This window comes from Toxotes jaculatrix, chromosome 14, assembly GCF_017976425.1.
Source record: "Toxotes jaculatrix isolate fToxJac2 chromosome 14, fToxJac2.pri, whole genome shotgun sequence".
Taxonomy (NCBI): domain Eukaryota; kingdom Metazoa; phylum Chordata; class Actinopteri; family Toxotidae; genus Toxotes; species Toxotes jaculatrix.
This window is the reverse complement of record NC_054407.1, coordinates 388845-412679: the sequence shown is the minus strand read 5'-3', so window position 1 is coordinate 412679 and position 23835 is coordinate 388845. Positions and strand designations below refer to the sequence as shown.

At 42.0% G+C, this 23835-nt stretch overlaps 1 protein-coding gene across 1 annotated transcript; it reads left to right on the top strand.

Moving 5' to 3' along the window:
* Positions 1-6381: 6381 nt before the first annotated feature.
* Positions 6382-21378, top strand: LOC121193311 (NACHT, LRR and PYD domains-containing protein 3-like; the record flags this gene model as incomplete). Its single annotated transcript, XM_041055552.1, has 7 exons — positions 6382-6456; positions 6619-6847; positions 7013-8816; positions 11914-12087; positions 15526-15699; positions 20561-20607; positions 20736-21378. Coding segments are annotated over 7 exons (3054 nt in total), but the record flags the coding sequence as incomplete, so codon positions are not given.
* Between the last annotated feature and the right edge of the window lie 2457 nt (positions 21379-23835).

Here is a 23835-nt window from a genome sequence, read left to right as displayed (position 1 = left end):
TGGGCTGGAAATGAATTATGAAACAAGGCTCTTAGAGGTCAGAAGCTTTGAACTCAGCAGTAGACAGGAGTGGACTGAACTCTGTAAAATGAATCTGAATTTTTCTCTCTAATGAGAAAATGCAATGTGGAGGACATGTTCTGACAGAGGAGGTTTCTCAGGTTCAGGTTTCACACACACACACACACACACACACACACGTATACACACAATTGTAACCAATAGCTTGTCTTTCTGTTTCTCCTTTTTCCAGGTAAGATGGAAATATTTAAAACAGCTACTTTCTGTGTGTGTGCCGAAACACTTTTGGGCTGAAGATCCTTTCCAGTCCAACTGTTTCTGCTCCTGTTTGACTTCTGAACTTGTCTCTGGTTGTGTGTCCACTTACTGCAGCCTGTGACATCAGGCTGTAGAATGTTGATACATCAAAGGACAAACTCTGAAGAGAAAGCCATCTGATTGTTTGTATAATAACTAGAGATAGACCGATATGGATTTTTCAGGGCAGATACCGATACCGATTATTAGTAGTCAAATAGGCCGATAACTGATATATGGAGCCGATATTCATTTGCAGTAAAAGTGAAAATACTGGCATCAAAATTTTGAATAATACAAAGTCACTTAACTTCATTTAAATGCTTTTAAGCATATGTTTATTAAACAGCTTTTCAGATTTGCAACATGTTAAAGGTTTTTTTTAATCTTAGACAATAGACATCTTTGTTTTAAAATTGTAACAAAAAGTGCAGGGAGGTCCCTGGGTCATCAGCATCTCTTATAAAGTTAACTGAAAATTTATATAAATAAATAAATAAATAGCTTCCTGAAGTGAATAAAACAAAGTTAAATAAAGTTGGCACAGAAATGTGACTCTCAGATCAATTAGTAGTACCAACTGAGCAGCACCAGACTGTGGTGTTAAAAGCAGTGTTGTTCAGCGTGCTCTCCAGTGAGACGGCCTCTCTTGCTCTCATAAACTGCAGAGACTTCACTGAAGACTTAAGTCTGTCCATCTGCAATGAGGGTTTGAAAAAAAGAGAGAGAGTTGTGCAGTTCATAAAGGCTTTATGATGCAGCTGTCTTGTCAGAAGTCTTGAACAGCAACATCCTCTCTACAGGAAACTATCACAGAAACTATCACAGGCAGCTTCAGGACACACTTCATCTAACAATATGTCATGTTCTGCTGCTTGGGATCAATCAGCACAGAGAAAGGTAAAGTAAAATAACTTGGTAGTTAAACAGCCATTATTGCCCTACAGTTTTCTCTCAGACAGACGGTGCTTTGCTGTCAGTTTCTGCAGCTTCTCATGTGGCCTACACACACACACACACGCACACACACACACACTAATCTCCAGCGATCCCCTCAACGTGCTTCCCTGCAATAAAACTAAATTTTACTCTCTCTCTCTCTCTCTCACACACACACACAGTTCTTACTATTATCACTATTTCCCTATCAATGTTATCAGCACCTTGTTTCAAGTGATTAAACCGTTAAAAACACTAAACAGGCTACAGCATCTTCACTTTAATAATCAGTGTTTATCATAGGAACAGACAGCTGCAGCTAACGTATTGGGCCTCACAGTAACATTAGTAGTCGTGAGTTGTAGAGTTTCTCATGTAGCTTCCACACAAACACACACTATTCTCTACCATAACACACATTCTCCCCATTGCTACAGTCTGCTGAGTGTCTGGAGCCAGAGGAGGAGAGAGCGGACCGGTGGGCTAACATTATGCTAAAAGCTAATCAGCCCTCACCTCAACATGATTCACTGCAGCAGAACTGGACTTAAGTGAGTTCATTAGGTTTTTACTCTCTCTCACCCACACACACATACTTCTACTATCATGAACTATTTCTATATCGATATTATCATCAACCTTGTTTCCAGTGATTAACAGACACGTCTGGAGGGACTGCGAGCGAGCAGAGCTGCTGCTCTGTTTATATAACATTATTGGGCTCAGTAACGTTACTAGTAGTTGTGAGTTATAGAGGACTGGGATGTTTATTACAATTTCGGGAGAGTCTGCTGCCTTAACTTACCTTCAAAACCTGCGCTCCGGAGCTTCACTCGGCAAAACTTTTTCTCCTCTCTGCCGTGTGTGTGAGCACTGTGCATGCACAGCTTTCACTGCACTGCCAATCAGCTCTGCTTGTAACCAATCAGATGGTGCTGTGGGTGGGACAATACTGGAGACAGAGTAGTGACTGCAGACAGAGAGGCGCGGCTGCATCAGAGCCAAAATCGACCGTGCCAAAAACCTCCACTGGATTTTCTTTTTTCATTACATTCTATTAAAAAACAAACAAAAAATGAGCAGCACTTTAATTAATAAATGTGATCTAACAAAGGTAAAGGGCAAATAACCATATATGCTGTTTATATTGCTTGTAATTGAGATGAAGTAAACATCTATTGAGTATTTTAACATAAAATTGTTTGATTGTGTTGAATTAAAAACCCAAAAATGCAGCGGGTCCACCAGACCCACAAACACTGGCTGAGTAACAAAGGAACTATCGCAATGTGTTATCTCTGTCCTACCCTGACATTGATGCAGTCCTTATCTGCTTTGACATCAGCAGACAAGAGACATGAGACATTTTTCTGTTCAAGCTGCAAGTGACTGATCAGCTACATTTTGTGTGGTGGCGTCTGTGTCCGCACTGAGCAGGAAGGGGGGGGGGGGGGGGGGGGGGGGGGGTTACAGACACATCACACACAGGATCAACCCCTCAAATCTGAGGCATTTTGATTTTTTATTTTTGTTTTACACGTTTTCGTTTATATTTTCTTGTGTGATTCTCTAAGCTTCTCTGTGGTGTTTCACTGTAGTTAAAAATTTACAAATATTTTCAATCAGAGATTGGATCTTTTTGTCAAATTAAGATGGAGATTTGTTTTTGTAATTTGTTTTCTAGCACTCTTTTCCATGTTGAGTATAGTAAGCCTTATAAATAATTTTAATAATAATAATTAATAATAATAATAATAATAATAATAAACATTGGACATAATGTGCATTAGTAATTCATTTTATGTAAAATACTAAAATTTATTTTAGTAATAAATTCATTTAAGCAGCCACAAAAACAGAAAAATCTGTGGAGAGACTTGGAGGGGAAAAAGTCGGCTCTTCTTAGTGAGCCGAGCCATAAGAACCGGCTCTCTGAAAAGAGTCCGAATTCGCATCACTACTCCACGGTTGCTGAAAGTTTACTTTCACTTTGACCGAAGCTTGCGCGCAGATGATTTTCTCTGTCTTAAGGTAAATGTCAGCACTTTTAATGTTTTACTCGGCAACACTGTAGTTACCTGAATTATCTGATGCTCGAGTTTCTTGGATGCTGTCCTGTTTTGTTTTTATACTGGGCTGTGGTGTTTAGTTGTGTAGACTCTGAGTTGTCACTGTAAAGTCGGGATGGGGCAGGAAGAGCGTCGTGATTCATACATGGCGGCGCGCAGAGACGCTGCGGTTTGTGTATCTTCATTCATTCATTATCCGCCATGTTGTGTGGATATTTGCAGTAGAAGCGGTGGAGTCAGAGTAGAAGCAGAGTGAGCTGATGGTCAGCAGCTGAACACGGAGCCTTTGTTAGTCTGTGGCTCCACTTACTGCTGACTGAAGGCAGCTTTTCCTGCCTGAATCAGCCTGTGGAGGAGGCGGACCTGAGCCGCTGCTCTCCCGCAGTCTGAGCCGCTAAATGCGGTCTGAGCTGCTAAATGCGGTCTGAGCTCGACCGGACAGCGGCTGGAGAACAGCTCTGACTTTCTCTGTCATTAGATGAACTCTACGGGACTGAGCTCAGAGGGACTGACAGGGTTTTTCAGGCTCTATGTGATTTTCAGAGAGACACTTAACACTCCATCCACAGAGTCAGAGGCCTCCTGGTCCTATCAGGACAAACTCTATCTGATGAATTAGATGATAAAGACCCAAATCCATAAATACTCTCATGATAAAGCATCTCAGCAGCTCTGATAGGTGATTATATCTCTGTGGCTGGTCACAGTACAAACAGAAAAACTGTCTGTCAGGACATATTTGCTGTTTTTTATTAATGTCTGTGTCTCTGCTGTTTTGCTGTTTGCTGTTAGCTGTATTATTTGGTTTGGTTTTGGTTTGTTGTTTGGTCATATAGTTCAGACTTTTCTATTAGAAAAAGCAGGAAAGTGCCAGGGGCCCCAACTAAAAGGGCCCCTGGAATAATATTGAGGAAAAATGAACTGAGTCTCAGTTCTTTTGTGTGGAATAATCACCTGCAGCTTGTTTCATCAAGTCATTTTCTACAGAAACACTGCAGACAAACAGATTGTCAGATAAAATCAGTGGATCTCAGTCCATCTGTGTGTCAGTGAATGGAAATGGCTGTCTCTGAATCATGTGTGAAAGATATGAAAGAGGAAAGAAGAGCCAATCAGTGGAGGAGCAGCTGATATTTCTACAGGACAAATGATGGAGAGGATGATTTCAGTTGATGTGCAGATGAATGATTTGTGTTTTCTCTCCAGATGAAGGTAGAAAGTGTGTGTGAGCTGATGTGGATGTGAATTCAGCATCATGAATCAGTGTGAGGACAGAGAGGAGGGAGCCCCTCCCCCTAAAAGCAGTCTGTGTGGGGACCATGAGATCCAGACCAAAGCTCAGAGGTGAGATGAGGATCTCTAACTGTCCATGACTCTTCTCCATGTCAGAGCTCAGCACTCACATCACTGCACCATCATTATTCACACTCAAAGCTCTGTGTGTGTTGTGTTGAAGGCCAGAGCAGCAGCACACACCAGACTCTGCTGGACCTGGACCTGAACATGGACCTGAGCCCAGCTGTGTGTCCATAAAGAGTGACAGGTCAAAGGGTGGTCTCATTAATTTTAAAGGACAGCCTCCCTCTGCTGCAAAGAAGTGAGCTGCAACTGACTAAATGCTTTCTTCTTTACTATGAGAACATTGTATGAATAATAGATATGTTGTCCATGTCCCCATGTCCCTGATGGTCTTAATCTCTGTATCCACCAGGATCCATCAGAGACCGGACCTCCATGTACCTGAGCCCAGCTGTGTGTCCATGAAGAGTGACAGGTCAAAGGGTGGCCTCATTAATTTCAAAGGACAGCCTCCCTCTGCTACAAAGAAGTGAGCTGCAGCTGAGTTTAAAATGTATCAGACAGCTGCCCTGTATAATAGAATAGAATAGAGTTTTATTTGCCATTTGCACAGATACACTGCAGTACATGTGCATAGGAATTCTTGTGCATCCCTCCCCAGAGTCAAGCTTAAGGTTTAAATAATACAGTAAAATAAGAAATAAAATAAAATAACCAAGAAATAAATAATACAAAAGAGGAGCAAGATAGTGCACTTAAAATACTGGAAGATTCTTAAGAAAATTAGGTGCCTAATATAGGCACACTGTCACTTCCTGTATGTGATGTTTCACATGGTGATCTTAACAGGCATATTGCACATGGTGATATTGCAATTTTTTTAGAATATTTTTGAATTGTTTCACATGGTGAATATAAAGACATATTGCACATAGTAATACCAGATTGTTTTTTGACATGGTTTTTTGCACGTTGTCAGGGTTATGCTATGTAGTAGCTTCTTCCCTCCTTAATGTCCTGTGCCACTGTTCTGACAGTGGCTGGGAAGAAGCTGTTGTGGAGGCGGGCTCTGTGGGCACTGATGCTCACCGGCCTGCGATGCCTCAGGTTGTAGCCTGAGTCCACCCATTGAAACAAAGCACGAGCTGGATGGTGTTTGTCTTTCAAGATGCTCTGTGCTTTGCGTCTGCAGCGCTCGGTGTAGATGGAGTCCATGGTTGGAAGGCTGCATCCAGTGACCCTCTCTGCAGCTTTTATAACTGGTCTTCTATGAAAAATGAAGTGATTGTGTTTTGTTTCCAGGCTTCATGAATGACACAGTATATGAACATGATCAGGATGAAACACAGGCTTTAGTGGCAAAGTTGACATTTCTCTTTTGAACAAAAGCACTTCTTATGTTCTTATATGTGTCATTCAGATCAGAACTAAAACTCCCTGTAACTCAGCACCTATCCAGTTCCAATGTTTGTGTTAGTGTCCTGTAGCAGAGGTGAGACTTCTGTCAAACCCAGTGTGAGTCCTTAAAACTCATCATTTAAAAGGTGGACTTGTTGTGATGACTCTAGGTCATGAGGTACAGAATTGATTGCTTGTTTCCTCTCATTGAGAATGTCACAGCACAGTAGTGTTTGCTTTAATCAGGACAGTCACCACAGAACATAAAAGCAGCTGTTGTTTGTGTACAAAGCATAAAACGCTCACAGATGCTGCAAACATAATGTGAGCTAATTCTTCATGATTCCTCCACAGAGTGGACCAGGAGAGCTCAGAGGTTCCCAGTGCTCAGTCTGCCCAGCAGCATCAAACACACCTGGACTCCATATTTATGGTCTGTACATGGACAACAACTGCTTTAACATCTGTTGTGTTGACAATAATCTCCATGCTGCACTTTTTAGACCAGTGGATTGTCAGTGTGTCCAACATGGATCTGATGTTTGGCTCCATGGTTTTACTTTGATTGTGTCATTCATATAGTTTTCTGTTCCAGCTGCTGGAGGAGAACATTGTCACTTTTGTGAAGAAGGAGCTGAAGAAGATCCAGAAGGTTGTGAATCCAGATTACCCAGAATGCTCAGAGAGTCAGAAGGAGAATGAGGAGGTGTTGGACGCTGAGGATGAAGAGCAGAGGAGGAGCAGCAGAGAGGCTTTTGTGAAGATCACAGTAAACGTCCTGAGGAGAATGAAACAGGAGGAACTGGCTGACTGTCTGCACAGCAGTAAGAGGATTTCTCTAAAGATTCAACATGACGGACAAATGGGACATTTACTATCATCTCAAGACATGGAGGGACATATGTTCATGTGTGTTCTTTAGGGGGATGAACATGTCATGTTTTCTTTATGAATCAGTCATTGATGTTGTTTCTTGTTTGTTCATTCAGGACATGTTGCTGCAGTTTGTCAACGTAAACTTAAATCTACTCTGAAGAAGAAGTTCCAGTGTGTGTTTGAGGGGATCTCTAAAGCAGGAAACCCAACCCTTCTGAATCAGATCTACACAGAGCTCTACATCACAGAGGGAGGGACTGGAGAGGTCAATGATCAACATGAGGTCAGACAGATTGAAACAGCATCCAGGAAACCAGCCAGACCAGAAACAAGCATCAGACAAGAAGACATCTTTAAAGCCTCACCTGGAAGAGATGGGCCAATCAGAACAGTGATGACAAAGGGAGTGGCTGGCATTGGGAAAACAGTCTTAACACAGAAGTTGACTCTGGACTGGGCTGAAGACAAAGCCAACCAGGACATACACTTCACATTTCCATTCACGTTCAGAGAGCTGAATGTGCTGAAAGAGAAAAAGTTCAGCTTGGTGGAACTTGTTCATCACTTCTTTACTGAAACCAAAGAAGCAGGACTCTGCAGGTTTGAAGAGGTCCAGGTTCTGTTCATCTTTGACGGTCTGGATGAGTGTCGACTTCCTCTGGACTTCCACAGCACTGAGATCCTGACTGATGTTACAGAGTCCACCTCAGTGGATGTGCTGCTGACAAACCTCATCAGGGGGAAATTGCTTCCCTCTGCTCGCCTCTGGATAACCACACGACCTGCAGCAGCCAATCAGATCCCTCCTGGGTGTGTTGACATGGTGACAGAAGTCAGAGGGTTCACTGACCCACAGAAGGAGGAGTACTTCAGGAAGAGGTTCAGAGAGGAGGAGCAGGTCAGAAGGATCATCTCCCACATCAAGACTTCACGAAGCCTCCACATCATGTGCCACATCCCGGTCTTCTGCTGGATCACTGCTACAGTTCTGGAGGATGTGTTGGAAACCAGAGAGGGAGGAGGGCTGCCCAAGACCCTGACTGAGATGTACATCCACTTCCTGGTGGTTCAGTCCAAACTGAAGAACGTCAAGTATGATGGAGGAGCTGAGACAGATCCACACTGGAGCCCAGAGACCAGGAAGATGATTGAGTCTCTGGGAAAACTGGCTTTTGAGCAGCTGCAGAAAGGAAACCTGATCTTCTATGAATCAGACCTGACAGAGTGTGGCATCGATATCAGAGCAGCCTCAGTGTACTCAGGAGTGTTCACACAGGTCTTTAAAGAGGAGAGAGGACTGTACCAGGATAAGGTGTTCTGCTTCGTCCATCTGAGTCTTCAGGAGTTTCTGGCTGCTCTTCATGTCCATCTGACCTTCATCAACTCTGGAGTCAATCTGCTGTCAGAAGAACAATCAACCTCCAACTGGTCTAAACTGTTCAGAGACAAACCTTATCCAAAGCCGCTCTACCAGAGGGCTGTGGACAAGGCCTTACAGAGTCCAAATGGACACCTGGACTTGTTCCTCCGCTTCCTCCTGGGTCTTTCACTGCAGACCAATCAGACTCTCCTACGAGGTCTGTTGACACAGACAGGAAGTGGCTCACAGACCAATCAGCAAACAGTCCAGTACATCAAGAAGAAGATTGAAGAGACTCCCTCTGCAGAGCAAAGCATCAACCTGTTCCACTGTCTTAATGAACTGAATGATCGTTCTCTAGTGGAGCAGATCCAACAGTCCCTGAGTTCAGGACATCTCTCCACAGATGGACTGTCTCCTGCTCAATGGTCAGCTCTGGTCTTCATCTTACTGTCATCAGAAAAAGATCTGGACATGTTTGACCTGAAGAAATACTCTGCTTCAGAGGAGGCTCTTCTGAAGCTGCTGCCAGTTGTCAAAGCCTCTAACAAAGCTCTGTAAGTGTATTGAATTTATTCATCATTATATAAAGACTTACTATATAAATTCCTCTCTTCTTTAATTCCTTCCACTCTGTACCCTGGAAACTCAGAATCAGAATCAGAATAACTTTATTAATCCTCGTAGGGAAATTCTTGCTGTTACTTTAACTCCCAGTTGAAAAAGAAGAAAAAGAGGAAAATTTCACAGTGTGTGGTAAGAGAAAAAAATTTCTAGAATAAATAAGTGAAAATGAAAAACAAAAATAAATGAAAAACAAGAGTATAGTATAATGAAAATCAAGTCAAAATATTGCAATAACTCCAATATCAAACAGAACAATATATACAACTAATATAAAAATAGAAAAGATAAGACATCTTAATATTTTAATATTTGCAATATGTACATGAGGTTTGTGGTTGATAGTTTAAAAATAAATCAGGTCAGATAAAGTTCCAGTTTATTTGAAATGACTGCAGATATTTCTTGAGTCCTTCAATGCTGATTTTAGAGAGGCCCATATCTGACGGTTTTGAATCACATTTTATACAATTTTTGAGCTTTTCAGTCTTATTTACTTTTATGCAGCTTCACATATATGAACTCTGAATGAGATACACAAACTCACTTATGCTTTTTTATGATGTGGCAGATGATTACATGTCATTGTTAATGACTTCAGTAAAAACTCACTGACTGTTTATCTCACTATAATACCAAGATTTCAACCTAAATGAATAATAATAAATGAAATGAGAACTGTAACAAAACATATTATGTTTAACATGAAATTAAAAAAGAAATAATAAAGTGGAAGACAGATGAATGGACATACACTGCCTGGCCAAAAAAAAGTTGCTTTGCTTTAGCTTTGATTACAGCACACTTTCGCTGTGGCATTGTTTTGATAAGCTTCTGCAATGATTGATTTCCGTCCAGTGTTGCATTAATTTTTCACCAAGATCTTGTATGGATGATGGGAGAGTCTGCGCAAAGCCTTATCCATCACATCTCAAAGATTCTCAACAGGGTTAAGGTCTGGACGCTGTGGTGGCCAATCCATGTGTGAAAATGTTGTTTCATGCTCCCTGAACCACTCTTTCACTCAATTTGAGCCCGATGAATCCTGGCATTGTCATCTTGGAATGTGCCCCTGCCATCAGGGAAGAAAAAATACACTGATGGAATAACCTGGTCATTCAGTATATTCAGGTAGTCAGCTGACCTCATTATTTGGGCACATAATGTTGCAGAACCTAGACCTGACCAGCTGCAGCAACCCCAGATCATGTACAGTAGGCACTAGGCATAATGGGTGGATCACTTTATCTGCCTCTCTTCTTACCCTGATGCCTCTATCACTCTGAAACAGGGTAAATCTGGATTGATCAGATCACATGACCTTCTTCCATTGCTCCAGAGTCCAATCTTAATGCTCCCTAGCAAATTGAAGCCTTTTTCCCCGATTAGCCTCACTGATTAATGGTTTTCTTAAGGCTACACAGCTGTTCAGTCCCAATCCCTTGAGTTCCCTTCTCGTTGTGCATGTGAAAATGCTCTTACTTTCACTATTAAATATAGCCCTGAGTTCTACAGTTGTTTTTCTACGATTTGATTTCACCGAACGTTGAAGTGATCAGCGATCACGATCAGTCAGGATTTTTTTCCGACCACATTTCTTCCTTGAAGACAATGGTTCCCCACTATCCTTCCAGTTTTTAATAATGCGTTGGACAGTTCTTAACGCAATTTTAGTAGTTTCTGCAATCTCCTAAGATGTTTTCTCTGCTTGATGCATGCCAATGATTTGACCCTTCTCAAACGGACTAACATCTTTGCAACAACCACGGGATGTGTCTTTCGACATGATTGTTTAGGAAATGAGAAGCTACTCATTGCATCAGTTGGGGTTAAAGAAATTGTTTCCAACTGAGAGATAATTGCCCATGCAGGAATTATCCAATAAGAGGCTCTTACCTATTTGCTTAGTTAAATCAGGGTGGCGACTTTTTTTTTCGCCAGGCTGTGTATTAACAAATTCATAATCTTGATAGTTTATACAAACTATTTATTTAAATTTATCTGTTTAAATAAACCAACATTAACACAGTTAGAGTCAAGACCTGAAGTATTTGGACAGTTATTGTTCTTCAGGCTCTGAGCTTCAGCACATTGAATTTGAATTAAAATAATGGATCCTACAGTAAAGAGCCAAGTCTCAGCTTTAATTTGAGCAGGTTGACATCAGTATAGAAAGAACTGTGTGGGAGATTCAGGCCTTTTAGGGGTTAAGATAAAATAAGATAACACTTCATTGATCCCACAGCGGGGAACTTGTTAGGCAGTTAAGCAAAAGCAGGAAAAAAGGATAAAGTGCAGAAAAACAAGAAGTGTGCATGAAATTCAACTACAAAAAAAATTTGCAAAAAATAGCATATTTACAATCTAAAAAAAGTTAAGTTACAAAACCAATATACAAAATACAAAAACTAAAAACTGGCTATATACAAATTTACATGATGATGGAGAGGTGATGAGTAGGATACTGTGGGAAAGAGAAAAAATTATTGCACAGTCCCGCCATGGACAGATGAAAAGTTAGGCCAGACCAGAGTGCAACTAAATAGTTGAACTGTACAGTCTGATAGCAGAGGGAATGAAGGACCTTCCGTAGGGCGTCTTCCTACACTGTGGATGCCTAAGTCTGCCCCTGAAGGAGTTCAAAAGTAACTGGAAAAACACATGAAGTAAAACCAACCCATCAGATTTAATATTTTGTGTAAAATCCTTTGCAGTCTTTGGCTGTAGTATCCATTATTATATTTTAAAGTGAATGTGCTGAGAGCCTGAAGAACTGTCTAACTGTCCAAATACGTATGGCCTTGAATGTACATGTTTGTTTATTACTGATTTTGTCATATTTAACTGTCATGTCTCCAAGAGGTGATATTTCTGCTTCACTCAACAACTCTGTGTTTTGTGTTTGGCCAAGTTTTCAGATGCAGGTCTGTTAGTTTGCTGTGAGCTGCAGAGCAAACTGAGAGTTTGGTTCCTTTGATTGTCCTTTCAACACACGTTTTTTTGACTTTTTCTTCATTGTTTCCTCTTCAGACTGAGCAGCTGTAACCTCTCAGAGAGAAGCTGTGAAGCTCTGTCCTCAGTTCTCAGCTCCCAGTCCTCTAGTCTGAGACACCTGGACCTGAGTAACAATGACCTGCAGGATTCAGGGGTGAAGCTGCTGTCTGCTGGACTGAAGAGTCCACACTGTACCCTGGAGACTCTCAGGTCAGATCAAGTCCCAGTTTGTTTGAAATGATTGCAGATATTTCTTGAGTCCGTCAATGCTGACTTTAGAGAGGCCCATATCAAATGATTTTCACACTTTCTAAAATCTTTGAGTTTTTCAGTCTATTTTGTTTTTATTCAGCTTCATTTCCTTTCGAGCTCACATATATGAACTGGCTGAGATGCACAAGCTCACTCATGCTTTGTTGTAATGTTGTTTATACAATTAAATGTCAATGTTAATTTCAGTTCAATTCAATTTTATTTATATTGCGCTGAATCATAACAGAAGTTACCTCAAAGCACTTTCCATATAGAGCAGGTCTGGATCGTACTCTTTATAATATTATTTATAGACCAACATTCTCCAGAAGTGCAGCACTTGGTGATGGTGGCAAGAAAAAACTCCTTTTTAACAGGTATAAACCTTGAACAGAATCTGAGTTATGGTGGACGGCTGTCTGCCTCGACCAGCTGGGTTGAGAGAGAGAGAGAGAGAGAGAGGGAGAGAGAGGGGAGGGGGGCAAGAGGGGAGGAAAGAGAACATAGGACAATGCAGGTTTCATCAAAACAGCAAGATTAAAATTAATAAGAGGACAATAGCATGAGTAGTAATAGGACTAATAGCAATACAAACAACAACAATAGAAGAACTAATGATGGTGACACTAAAAATAGTACTAATAATAATAATTAATAAGAGTAGTAATGGGGGCAGTAGATCCACGGCAGCAGATGCAGACTCTACATCTCTGAGGGCAAATGAACCTGCAGAGAGCAACAGCAGAGGAGAAGAGAGGAGAGAAGGAACAAAAGTACAGGAAATAGAGTTAGTAACATGTATTAATGGGATATGAATGAGAACAGATAGAGGGAGAGAGAGAGAGGAGCTCGGGGAGGAGCTTAACTAGTAAATGGTTCAAACAAAACCTGAGCCAGAACTAACTATATGCTTTATCAGAGGAAGGTTTTTAGTCTACTCTTAAACATGGAGAGGGTGTTTGCCTCCCAGAGTTAAACTGGTAAATGGTTCCACAGTAGAGGAGTCTAATATCTGAAGTATCTGCCACCTAAGGTACTTTTGGTGACTCTGGGAACCACTAGTAGGCCTGCATTCTGGGAGCGCAGTGTTCTAGTAGGGTAAGATGGTACTATGAGCTCCTTGAGATATGGTGGTGCCTGACCATTGAGGTCTTTGTAGGTAAGGAGCAGAATTTTTAATTTTATTCTGAATTTTACAGGGAGCCAATGCAGAGAAGCCAGTACAGGAGTAACATAATTTTGTTGCGTTCCACTCTTCCACAAGTGCGACACGCAGTTCTGCCAGGTCATGTGGGGGTGGGGTACGATCATTCAGTCTCTGCCTCAGCTGGTCCCAGACGTGCTCTATGGGGTTCAGGTCAGAGAACATTGCTGGCCATACCATATGAGGCACTCCGACTTCCTGAAGTCGAGCTGTGACAATTCTGGCACAATGTGGTGGAGCATTATCATCCATGAACAGAAAGTTGGGGGTGTGCTGGGGGAATTAGGGGATGATGATAATGGATTCTATGATGTCTCTGAGGTAAGAACATGTAGTGACTGAGCCATCTACAATAACCAAATCCGTTTTGTGTGACTGGTGATGCCTGCCCAGACTGTTGCACCTCGTCTTCTCCAGCAACGCTGACGACCATCATTTCTGTGCAAGATGACCCGACACTCATCAGTGAACAGGACATTAGACCACTGTTGCATTGTCCAGGTCACACGGTCTCGTGCCCACTGCAAACGTTCACGGTGGTGTCTTGGTGTCAGTAGGTGTGTCTCTGAGTGGGGAGAACCTATTTGAAACGCGAGCAGGTTGGTGGTGAACCGTGGGCTTTTGCTTAGGTCTGCACTTCCTACTTCAGATAGTCATCCAGCCACCCTGGCCTACCGGCTGCCTGGAAGGTGCTGGGGTGAGGATAGGGGCTACGGTGGGAGGGCTCGAGAGAGCAGGAGAGTGAGAGAGAGAAGCCATCACTAGCTGATAAGCTAAAGTAACAAGCAGAAGTGAAAAGCGTGAACACAGTTGTGTTTTTGGTTTTTTTTTTGGAGAAAGTCGCTAAGAAAAGAGAGAGTTGTAAGTGCTTGAGCACCACTGGTGAATTAATTACTGAACAGTGGATAATTAGCCGCCGAAGAAAAGAATGTAGGAGAATTGAGACAGAGCAGAAGAACACACTGTTGTGACCTTATATTGTGTAGTCTCTTATAGCACAACTGTGTTACTAATACAGTATATGTAGGCCTATACATAAACACATACATACGGAGGCGAGGCTGCGGTACAGTTCAGCTCTTTACTCACGCTTCAACATATCACACAACAGAGCAACCAATCAATGAACACACTGACACTGACAGTTAACACAGTAGAGCACCGAGCATTCGGTCTAATACACCATATCCCTCAGATGCAGTGGTGGCCACTCGGCTCCATCTGGAAGGGAGAGGAGGTGCGTTATGTGAAGGATGGTGCAAGTAGGGCTGGGCGATATGGACCAAAAGTCATATCCCGATATCTTCAGGCTGAATATCGATTTACGATATATATCCCGATATTTTTATCACAAAGTGAGAGCAAATGTTCAGTCAAAGTCAAAGCCAAATATGACATGTCACATGTCACGATTAATTTATTTAACCTCTATTTAACAATCAGTTTTTCAACAGAGACCTGGTCGAAATAGCAGCATAAAACACAAAGTAAAACACCAATAGCCAAGTGTAATATGTGACCGAAGCACTGCATCCTCAGCCACCCATTCAGCTCTGGAAGCGGTGCTGAGAGCTCCAGGTTAGCAGCTTGCTTGTATCAGAAATCAGAAAAAACTTTATTAATTCCCGTAGGGAAATTTTTTGAAGTCACACGAGATAGCAATGAATGCACTCGGGTGCGGAGTCTGTAACCGGGCTATTGCAGAGTGAATGACGTCACACGCGGTGTTTGGGTTTGCAGAGGGAGGAACATAAACTGCCACCATGATAACATGAGAAAACTCCCTGGGCAGATAATATGGACGAATTCCGACAGCACACAGTTCAACATCCGGGCCACAGATGCGCTCCTTCACGGTGATGTGAGCGGGGTTACACCACCGATTATTCACCAGAATGGCAAGCCCTCCTCCTTTGCGCTTACCGCTCCTGACGCAGTCTCTGTCGGCACGGACCATGTGGAAGCCCCTGATGGTAGCGTTATCATCAGGAACATCCTGCTGCAGCCATGTCTCCGTGAAGCACATCACACTACACTCACGATACTCCCTCTGACTCTGGGCCAGCGCCATCAGCTCGTCCATCTTATTTGCGAGGGACCTCACGTTCCCCATGATGATAGAGGGGAGACACGGCTTAATACTTCCTTAATACTACTTAACCTTGACTTTTTCTTCATTGTTTCCTCTTCAGACTGAGCAGCTGTAACCTCTCAGAGAGAAGCTGTGAAGCTCTGTCCTCAGTTCTCAGCTCCCAGTCCTCTAGTCTGAGACACCTGGACCTGAGTAACAATGACCTGCAGGATTCAGGGGTGAAGCTGCTGTCTGCTGGACTGAAGAGTCCACACTGTACCCTGGAGACTCTCAGGTCAGATCAAGTTCCAGTTTGTGTGAAATGACTGCAGAGTCCATCAATGCTGACTTTAGAGAGGCCCAATCTAATGATTTTCACAGTTTGTAAATCTTTGTTTCACTCTATTTTTCTCTGATTCAGCTTCATATTCTATAGACATCACATATATGAACTCTGACTGAGATACACAAACTTATTTATGCTTTTTTATGTGGTTTAGATGTTGTCGTGACAGTGTCAATGATATCAGTCAAAGAATTCACTGACAACCTTTTATTTTACTATGAAACCAAGATTTCAACCTAAAAAGATGAAATGAGAACTGTTTTACAAGAAATAAAAATTGAATGAAAAAGTGGAAAACAGGTGAATGGACATGTTAATGAATTCATAATCCTTCTACAAACAATTTATTGTGTTCTCAATTAAGGAGTAAGTTGAGGATTAATGTGGATAGTCTAGATCTTCCTCTGTTCACTAATGAAATATCACTGTTATCCCACGTTTTAGCTTCTCCTCTCAAGATAAACCCAGACACTGAAGAGGATTTTAGTCAGTCAGCTTCTGAGGACAGGTAGCTGTGCTAATGTTAATGCTGCGTGAGCGGTTCAGAGTTTCTAATGAGTGGATTTACTGAGGATCAGTCTGTTTTTTAACTGCAGAGCAAAGTCACGTGATCAGTGTGTGAGTCAACAAGTAAACAGTTGTGACCATGGTAACTGAACACAGTAATGATGGAGACAGCTTGAGCTTCAAAATGCTCAGACTCAAAAATCATGACTCAGATTTCACAGACTAAACCGAAAAACTGGTAAATGGCTGCGTTTATATAGAACCAGTTCTTAACATGCTGCCTCTCATTCACCCATTCACACACACTGATGGCAGCCAGCTACCATACAAGGTGCTGGTCTGGCCATCAGGGCTGGTTTTAGGTTGAAGTTTTTAGCCTAAGGACACTTGATGTTGACAGGAGAAGAGCTGTGATTAATGGAGAAACCTCTCTACCTGCTGAGACACAGCTGCCCTGTACTTACAACTAATAAACAATTTTATCAGAGGATTCAAACTAAATTGAATCAGATGCCAACATTAACAGTTACAGTCAAGACCTTAAGTATTTGGACAGTTATTGTTCTTCAGGCTCTGAGCTTCATCACATGGAATCTGAATTAAAATAATGGGTCCTACATTAAAGAGCCAAGTCTCAGCTTTAATTTGAGCAGGTTGACATCAGTATAGAAAGAACTGTGTGGCAGATTCAGCCCTTTTAGTGGTTCAAAAGTAACTGGACAAATAGCCCACACATGAAGTGAAATAAACTCATCAGATTTAATATTTAGTGTAAAATCCTTCGTAGTCATCGACTGTAGTATCCATTATTATATTTTAAAGTGAATATGCTGAAGAACATAACATGTCTACCTGTCCAAATCATTACGGCCTTGACTGTACATGTCTGTTTATTACTGGTTGTGTCATATGTGTCAAATTTTGCAAGATGGCGGTGCGTGTGCAGCGTGAGGCTCAGCGTCTCCCCAGTTTTTGCAAAACTGCAGTAGTTTTCCTGCTCATCTCGGGTTTGTTCATACGGAACAGCCTTGCTTTAACATCGTACACCCGACAGGAGCTTTTGGATATCAACCTACGCTTCTCCAAAAGCTTTATCGCCGATGTTCGACTCATCCCCGAGATCTCCAGAACAGCCAAGTCTACGCACTCTAACCAGCCGGGCGGAAGAGGCAGTGTCGAGATCGTAAAAAGAGACGGGAGAAGCGCGGAGGGCTAAGAGCTAAGCTAAAAACAACACAGCACCAGCTCTCTCTAACCAGCATTTTCCTCGCTAATATACAGTCACTGGTGAACAAACTAGAGGAGATACGACTCTGCATCAACAGTAGTAAGAGACTTCTGGACTGCAATGTCATGATTTTCTCAATGTGAAAACAAACAAAACCCACAGTGAACCCTCACCAATTTGCCTATCGCAGCAATAGGAGCACAGAAGATGCAGTATGCACAACTCTGCACTCTGTACTCACACACCTGGACAACAACACCTAAGTCCAAATGCTGTTTGTCTACTTCAGCTCGGCATTTAACACCATCATCCCCTCCAAGCTGACCACTAAACTTGGAGAACTGGGCATCGACACCTCCTTCTGTACTTTCTGACTAACAGACCCCAGCAAGTCAGGTCAGGCCACATCTGCTCCACCACCACACTCAGCACCGGCGTACCACAGGGCTGTGTGCCTGTAAATGGATCCAACACCATTATCAAGTTTACAGATGACACCACAGTGATTGGTCTCATCAGCAACAACGATGAGACTACCTGCAGGGATGTACAGCACCTGGCCACGTGGTGCGGTGACAATAACCTGCTCCTGAACACCAGCAAGACAAAGGAGCTTCAGGAAGGTCAAAAGAGGCACGCACAGCCCCATTCACATCAATGGGATGGCTGTTGAATGAGTCTCCTGCTTCAAATTCCTGGGGACCCACATTACAGAGGACCTGTCCTGGTCCACCAACACCTCCAGCCTGGTCAAGAAGGCTCACCAGCGCCTCTACTTCCTGAGCACACTGAAGAAGAACCACCTGTCCTCAGCTGTTCTGGTGAACTTCTACCAGTCTGTGATTGAGAGCATCCTGACTAGCTGTATCACAGTCTGGTATGGTAGCTGTTCAGTCGCTGACTGAAAGGCACTGCAGTGGGTGGTGAAAACTGCCCAACGCATAACAGGGACTCCACTTCCCGTCCAGAGGGAACGCCTGCGACAAGCTTGCAGCATTCTCAAGGACTCTGTTTAACCTCCTGCCCTCCAGGAGGCGCTTCAGCCTCCGCACAAGAACCAGTAGACTCAGGAACAGCTTTTTCCCCACAGATGTTTCCTTATTGAACTCAGCCCCCCTGTAACCCCCCACCTCCCACACCAACCCTGCCCCCCCCACGACCCCCCATCACCCCCCCACCCACACTCCTCACACCTCCTCATCTCCACACTTTCCTACAACCTGCATCACCAGTCTGTTCTTTCAATTAAGCGCTCATTGTAAATGATGTTCACAGTATTTTTTTGTGTACATACTGTATATTCAGCAGCACAACTCATCTGTAGAGTACTACAAACTTATCTGTATAGTAAGTTCATATTACCTATCTATTTGTATATCTGTACATACACTTAGATGCTGCACTTTCTGCTTTTGTACTTCTGGTTAGATGCTAAACTGCATTTCGTTACCCTGTACCTGTACATGTGTAATGACAATAAAGTTGAATCTAATCTAATATTTAACTGTCATGTCTCCAAATTGTTGAGAAATGAGCAAACTGAGAGTTTTGTTCCTTTGATTGTCCTTTCAATGCAAATGTTATTTGACTTTTTCTTAATTGTTTCCTCTTCAGACTGAGCAGCTGTAACCTCTCAGAGAGAAGCTGTGAAGCTCTGTCCTCAGTTCTCAGCTCCCAGTCCTCTAGTCTGAGACACCTGGACCTGAATAACAATGATCTGCAGGATTCAGGAGCGAAGCTTCTGTGTGCTGGACTGAAGAGTCCACACTGTATCCTGGAGACTCTCAGGTAAGGATCCATCAACCTGTTTAGCTGAAGATTTGATCTGATTTACATCAGTGGATAAACAGTCAACTTGTATAGGATTGTTTAAAGTAAATTTTACTAAAGTTCAGCAGAACTTTCTAGACTCATTTATTATTATTTAGAATTTCTCGTGTTTTTGCTTCAGATTTTTCTAATCCTACAAGTGATGTTTAAGGAATTTGCCTAAAATACATTGAAACAAAAAAGAACAACAAAACAGACCAGCAGGTGCTGACAGAGGGTTCCTGTGTGATGTTGTGTGTCTGCAGGCTGTCAGGATGTCTCATCACAGAGGAAAGCTGTGCTTCTCTGGCCTCAGCTCTGAGCTCCAACCCCTCCCATCTGAGAGAGCTGGACCTGAGCTACAATCATCCAGGAGACTCAGGAGTGAAGCTGCTGTCTGCTGGACTGAAGGATCCACACTGGAGACTGGACACCCTCAGGTATGGAGAGGCCTGCTGCAGCCACAGACAGTGTGTGATAGAGGAGGAAGAGCTGGAAACATTTAGTGTGCCACAGCTGATGACAGATCTCTACAGAAGTGCTGAGAATTTAACAACAACACAAAGGGGGGTTTTCTCTAATTCTGACTGCAGTATCTCATCATGACTCACTGTGTCATATTTAAGAGAAAATATGTGACAATCATTAAATCAGGTGTGGTCAGCTGTTTTCTGTGACCTGAGCAGGACTTTCTCAGACTGGATTTCATGCTGCATCAGCACAAAGCCAGTGTGGAAACATTTGAGCTGCAGCTGGTTGAACTGCTCCTGAACCAACAGAGCCACTTTGAGCACTCAGAGTGCTTTCACCACAACAACCCCAAAGACTTTAGATACCTGTTCAGTGCTGACACACTAATAATAACATCCCAACAATAATAAGACCATCTACACTGCTCAGAGACATTCATCTGCCAGTGTCTCAAACCAAGGAGGAAATGAAATCAGGTCTCTGATCATGTCTCTGTCTTCTAAAATATCCATGATCAATAATCAGCTGAACCTCTCTGAGATCCTGATCTTGTCATTCTGAGATCTTTTGTTGTGTCTGACACCAAAAGTTATATCAAATGGAGAAGACAAATGATGAAATCTTTCCTCCTTGTCACCTCCCTGCTCCGTATAATTCCAAGATAAGGACTCCAGGTCCTTTGTCTCTTTGCTGAATGAACAGAATAATCAAAGCATCTGTGTATGAGAGCCACGTAATGTCCATGTTTGCATGCTGAAAGAGAACATGCTGGTCTGACCCCCCTCCTCCTTTCAGGGTGGAGCCTGGTGGAGTCCGATGCTTGAGACCAGGTCTGAGGAAGTGTAAGTGTGGTTTTCATTTGATTCCTGAAATGAAAGCAGCTCACATTCAGCCATCTTCAAAGTGTCAATCAATGATCAGGTGATAGATCAGTAACTGCAGCTGTGTTGTGTCTTCTTTTCTCCATCAGATTTCTGTGAACTCAACACTGACACAAACACAGTAAATAGAAACCTCAAACTGTCTGACAACAACAGGAAGGTGACACATGTGGAGGAGGATCAGTCATATCCTGATCATCCAGACAGATTTGACCCGTGGCCTCAGCTGCTGTGTAGTAATGGTCTGACTGGTCGCTGTTACTGGGAGGTTGAGTGGAGAGGAGGAGTTGATATATCAGTGAGTTACAGAGGAATCGGAAGGAAAGGAGACAGAGAAAACTGTTTGTTTGGATGGAACGATCAGTCCTGGAGTCTGTTCTGCTCTGAAGGTGGTTACTGTGTTTGCCACAATAACAGAATGACACCTGTCTCCTCTTCCTCCTCCTCTTCATCATCTTCGTCTGTCTCTGACAGAGTAGCAGTGTATGTGGACTGCCCTGCTGGCTCTCTGTCCTTCTACAGAGTCTCCTCTGACTCACTGATCCACCTCTACACCTTCAGCACCACATTTACTGAACCTCTGTGTCATGGGTTTGGGTTCTTGTCATCTGGTTCCTCAGTGTCTCTGTGTAGAGTGTAGCAGAGAGAGTCTCCTCCTGTTAGAGAAACTCTCTCACTGTTGAACAGATAGTTCAGTCTGTACATGCCTGTCTCTTTCACTCACACACACCTTTTCAGATTCATGTATTAAAGCAGTTTATTTGTTAAACTCTTCTAAATGATTCCTTGTAAACTTCTTCCTCTTCCAGTCCTTTAAAGATGGAAGCTACGATTATTACAGGAGAAAAATGTTGCTGACTTTTACTTTTTTAAGATTCTAATCATTCTCTTTCACATTAAAAGCATCATTGTAAACATCAGTGTTTTGTCTTTCTCTGAATCTTGAGACAACTGAGCTGATTCAGTTCAAACTAAAATGCTGCCACAGTTTATCTGAAAGATCTGAGAAAAAACAAAGATAAAAACTTGTGTTTAATTTGTGTTTAGGTGAATTGGATGAATAATGTAAAGAGATCAATGGAGTGTCTTGCATTGTAGAGTCTTAGCCGGACCACAGAGGAGCATCTGAATTTCATCTGTGAATCCAAACATTGTAGTTGGAGAGGTTATAAAGTCACTTTGAGAGAGCCCAAAAGCCAGGAACCATGGTCAAGCCCTAAATGTTACATGGACACTTTTCTTCATCACTACATTAGTGTTTATTTTTGTATAAGTTCATGTGTAAAGCTGGAAATACTGCACACACAGCTAATTTTAGCCTCTGGAATAAACTGTGTTAAAATCAGCTCAATCTGAGTGAACATGTGTGACCATCGAATAGACTCTGTGACAGAGTTAAAATAACTATTCCTGAAGTTGAATTTTTAACTCTGAAACAGAGTTAACTTGAACTCCTCCTGTTGTTAAAATACTCATCCCTCACTGAGTGTAACTCTAAAATTTAGTTAATTTCAAAATTAAACTCTTCTCCAGTGTGACACCTAACACTCAAAATGTGTTTAATTTACACTTTTTAGAATTAAAATTTATTCATTAAATTATTTAGTTTTATGTGAAAATGACCACCAAACACCGTCCTGTTGATTTTTTTTTTTTTGCTTTTATTTGTGCAAATACATTTAAAAATTCAACACATGACACTTTGAATTAATTGCTGTCTTAAAACTGTAAAATTGAACAGCACACAGGCAGCAAATAATGCCAATGAAAAACATTTGTGAAGTTGTACAAAACACTGTAAACAACACATTACTGCATAATAAAATGTCTGCAAATATATTAAAAAACGTCATTTCTCTGTGGTGCATTGTGTAACTTGAGGTAGACGACTACTCACTTTACAGTTCAAGTATAAAACAGTAAGAGAACTTATTAAATTCAGATTAGAAATCAGATTATACAACTCTCTGATACAACATAACATTATGAATCACAACCATATGACATCTGAGCATCAAACCATTTGAAATATCTTAATCTCTCCCTTTCTAGAATCAGTACACTCTGTGTAGTGTCACTCACTTGGAAAGCATGGAAGTGATCATGGAAACAAGTTTCATGCTCAATCAAAACACAAAACACTTTGTGCAAAATGATTGATGTTATTTTGCTGAACAGTGGCATGTTTTCATCAGTACCAGTGCACACAAAGAGTCCAACACGATACTCAGCTCCACAGCATTTCACCCACTGTGTGACACAGACGATGGCTTCACAATCAAGGTGAAGAGATGCTGTTATATCTTCAGAAACATCCAGTGTTTCAACTGAACACATTTTAACTGGACCAGACTCAACTGTTTTTAAGGACAGGCATTCCCAGTGATTGCTGCTTGATAACCTGCTTGACAAATTCCACTACCACACCCCAAAAGCTTGGCTATAACTGAACAGCTTTGCTCTGAGCTCTTTTACTCTGGGAGTTTCTTAAGTTGTCACTATATCTATATTGTACAGAGTTGTCTGCAAAAATGTGTGCAGGCTGGAGAGAGCGTCATCATATTTCACACTGAAAACAAAATGCGACTTGAACAGCTCATCAAAAGCACCAAAGGATGTACATGACTGACATGACAGAAGCTTTTTGTCCAAGACAATATAAAAGGTGAAAACCTGGGTCTTTGAAGTTTCTGTGGCAAGAAGATATGGCTGATGGGTTCCTTCAGTGGTCAGGAGATGATCCTCAAGGCTTTGGGATGACTGAAACAAGAGAAATGTGTTTACAAAAATGTGTTTATACAACTCAGCAACATCTACAGTATTTGGAAGTTTTGACAAACCTTCTGAAATTTTACCAGATGATCCGTTGCCTCTCCGACGCTGATCTTTGTGGGACGCTTTCTTCCAGCTGGTTGTGGAGTGAGAAGATGAAGCAGCACCAGAAGAGAAGCCATGTTGCTGTCCCACTCTGGGGACAGAGTGAAAAGTACTTTTACACTCATTATATATATTAAGTAGTGTGTTTATGATATTGCTCTGTGCATTGTTCTAATGGTTTTACTATGATCTTAAACATATACACATATAACAACTATTAATGGCCCAGTCATCATAAATCTGTGCTGGAGAGCAAAGCAATGTTCAGCCCTCACACTGTATCTTAACTGCAGACTTAAGTGGCCTATTTAG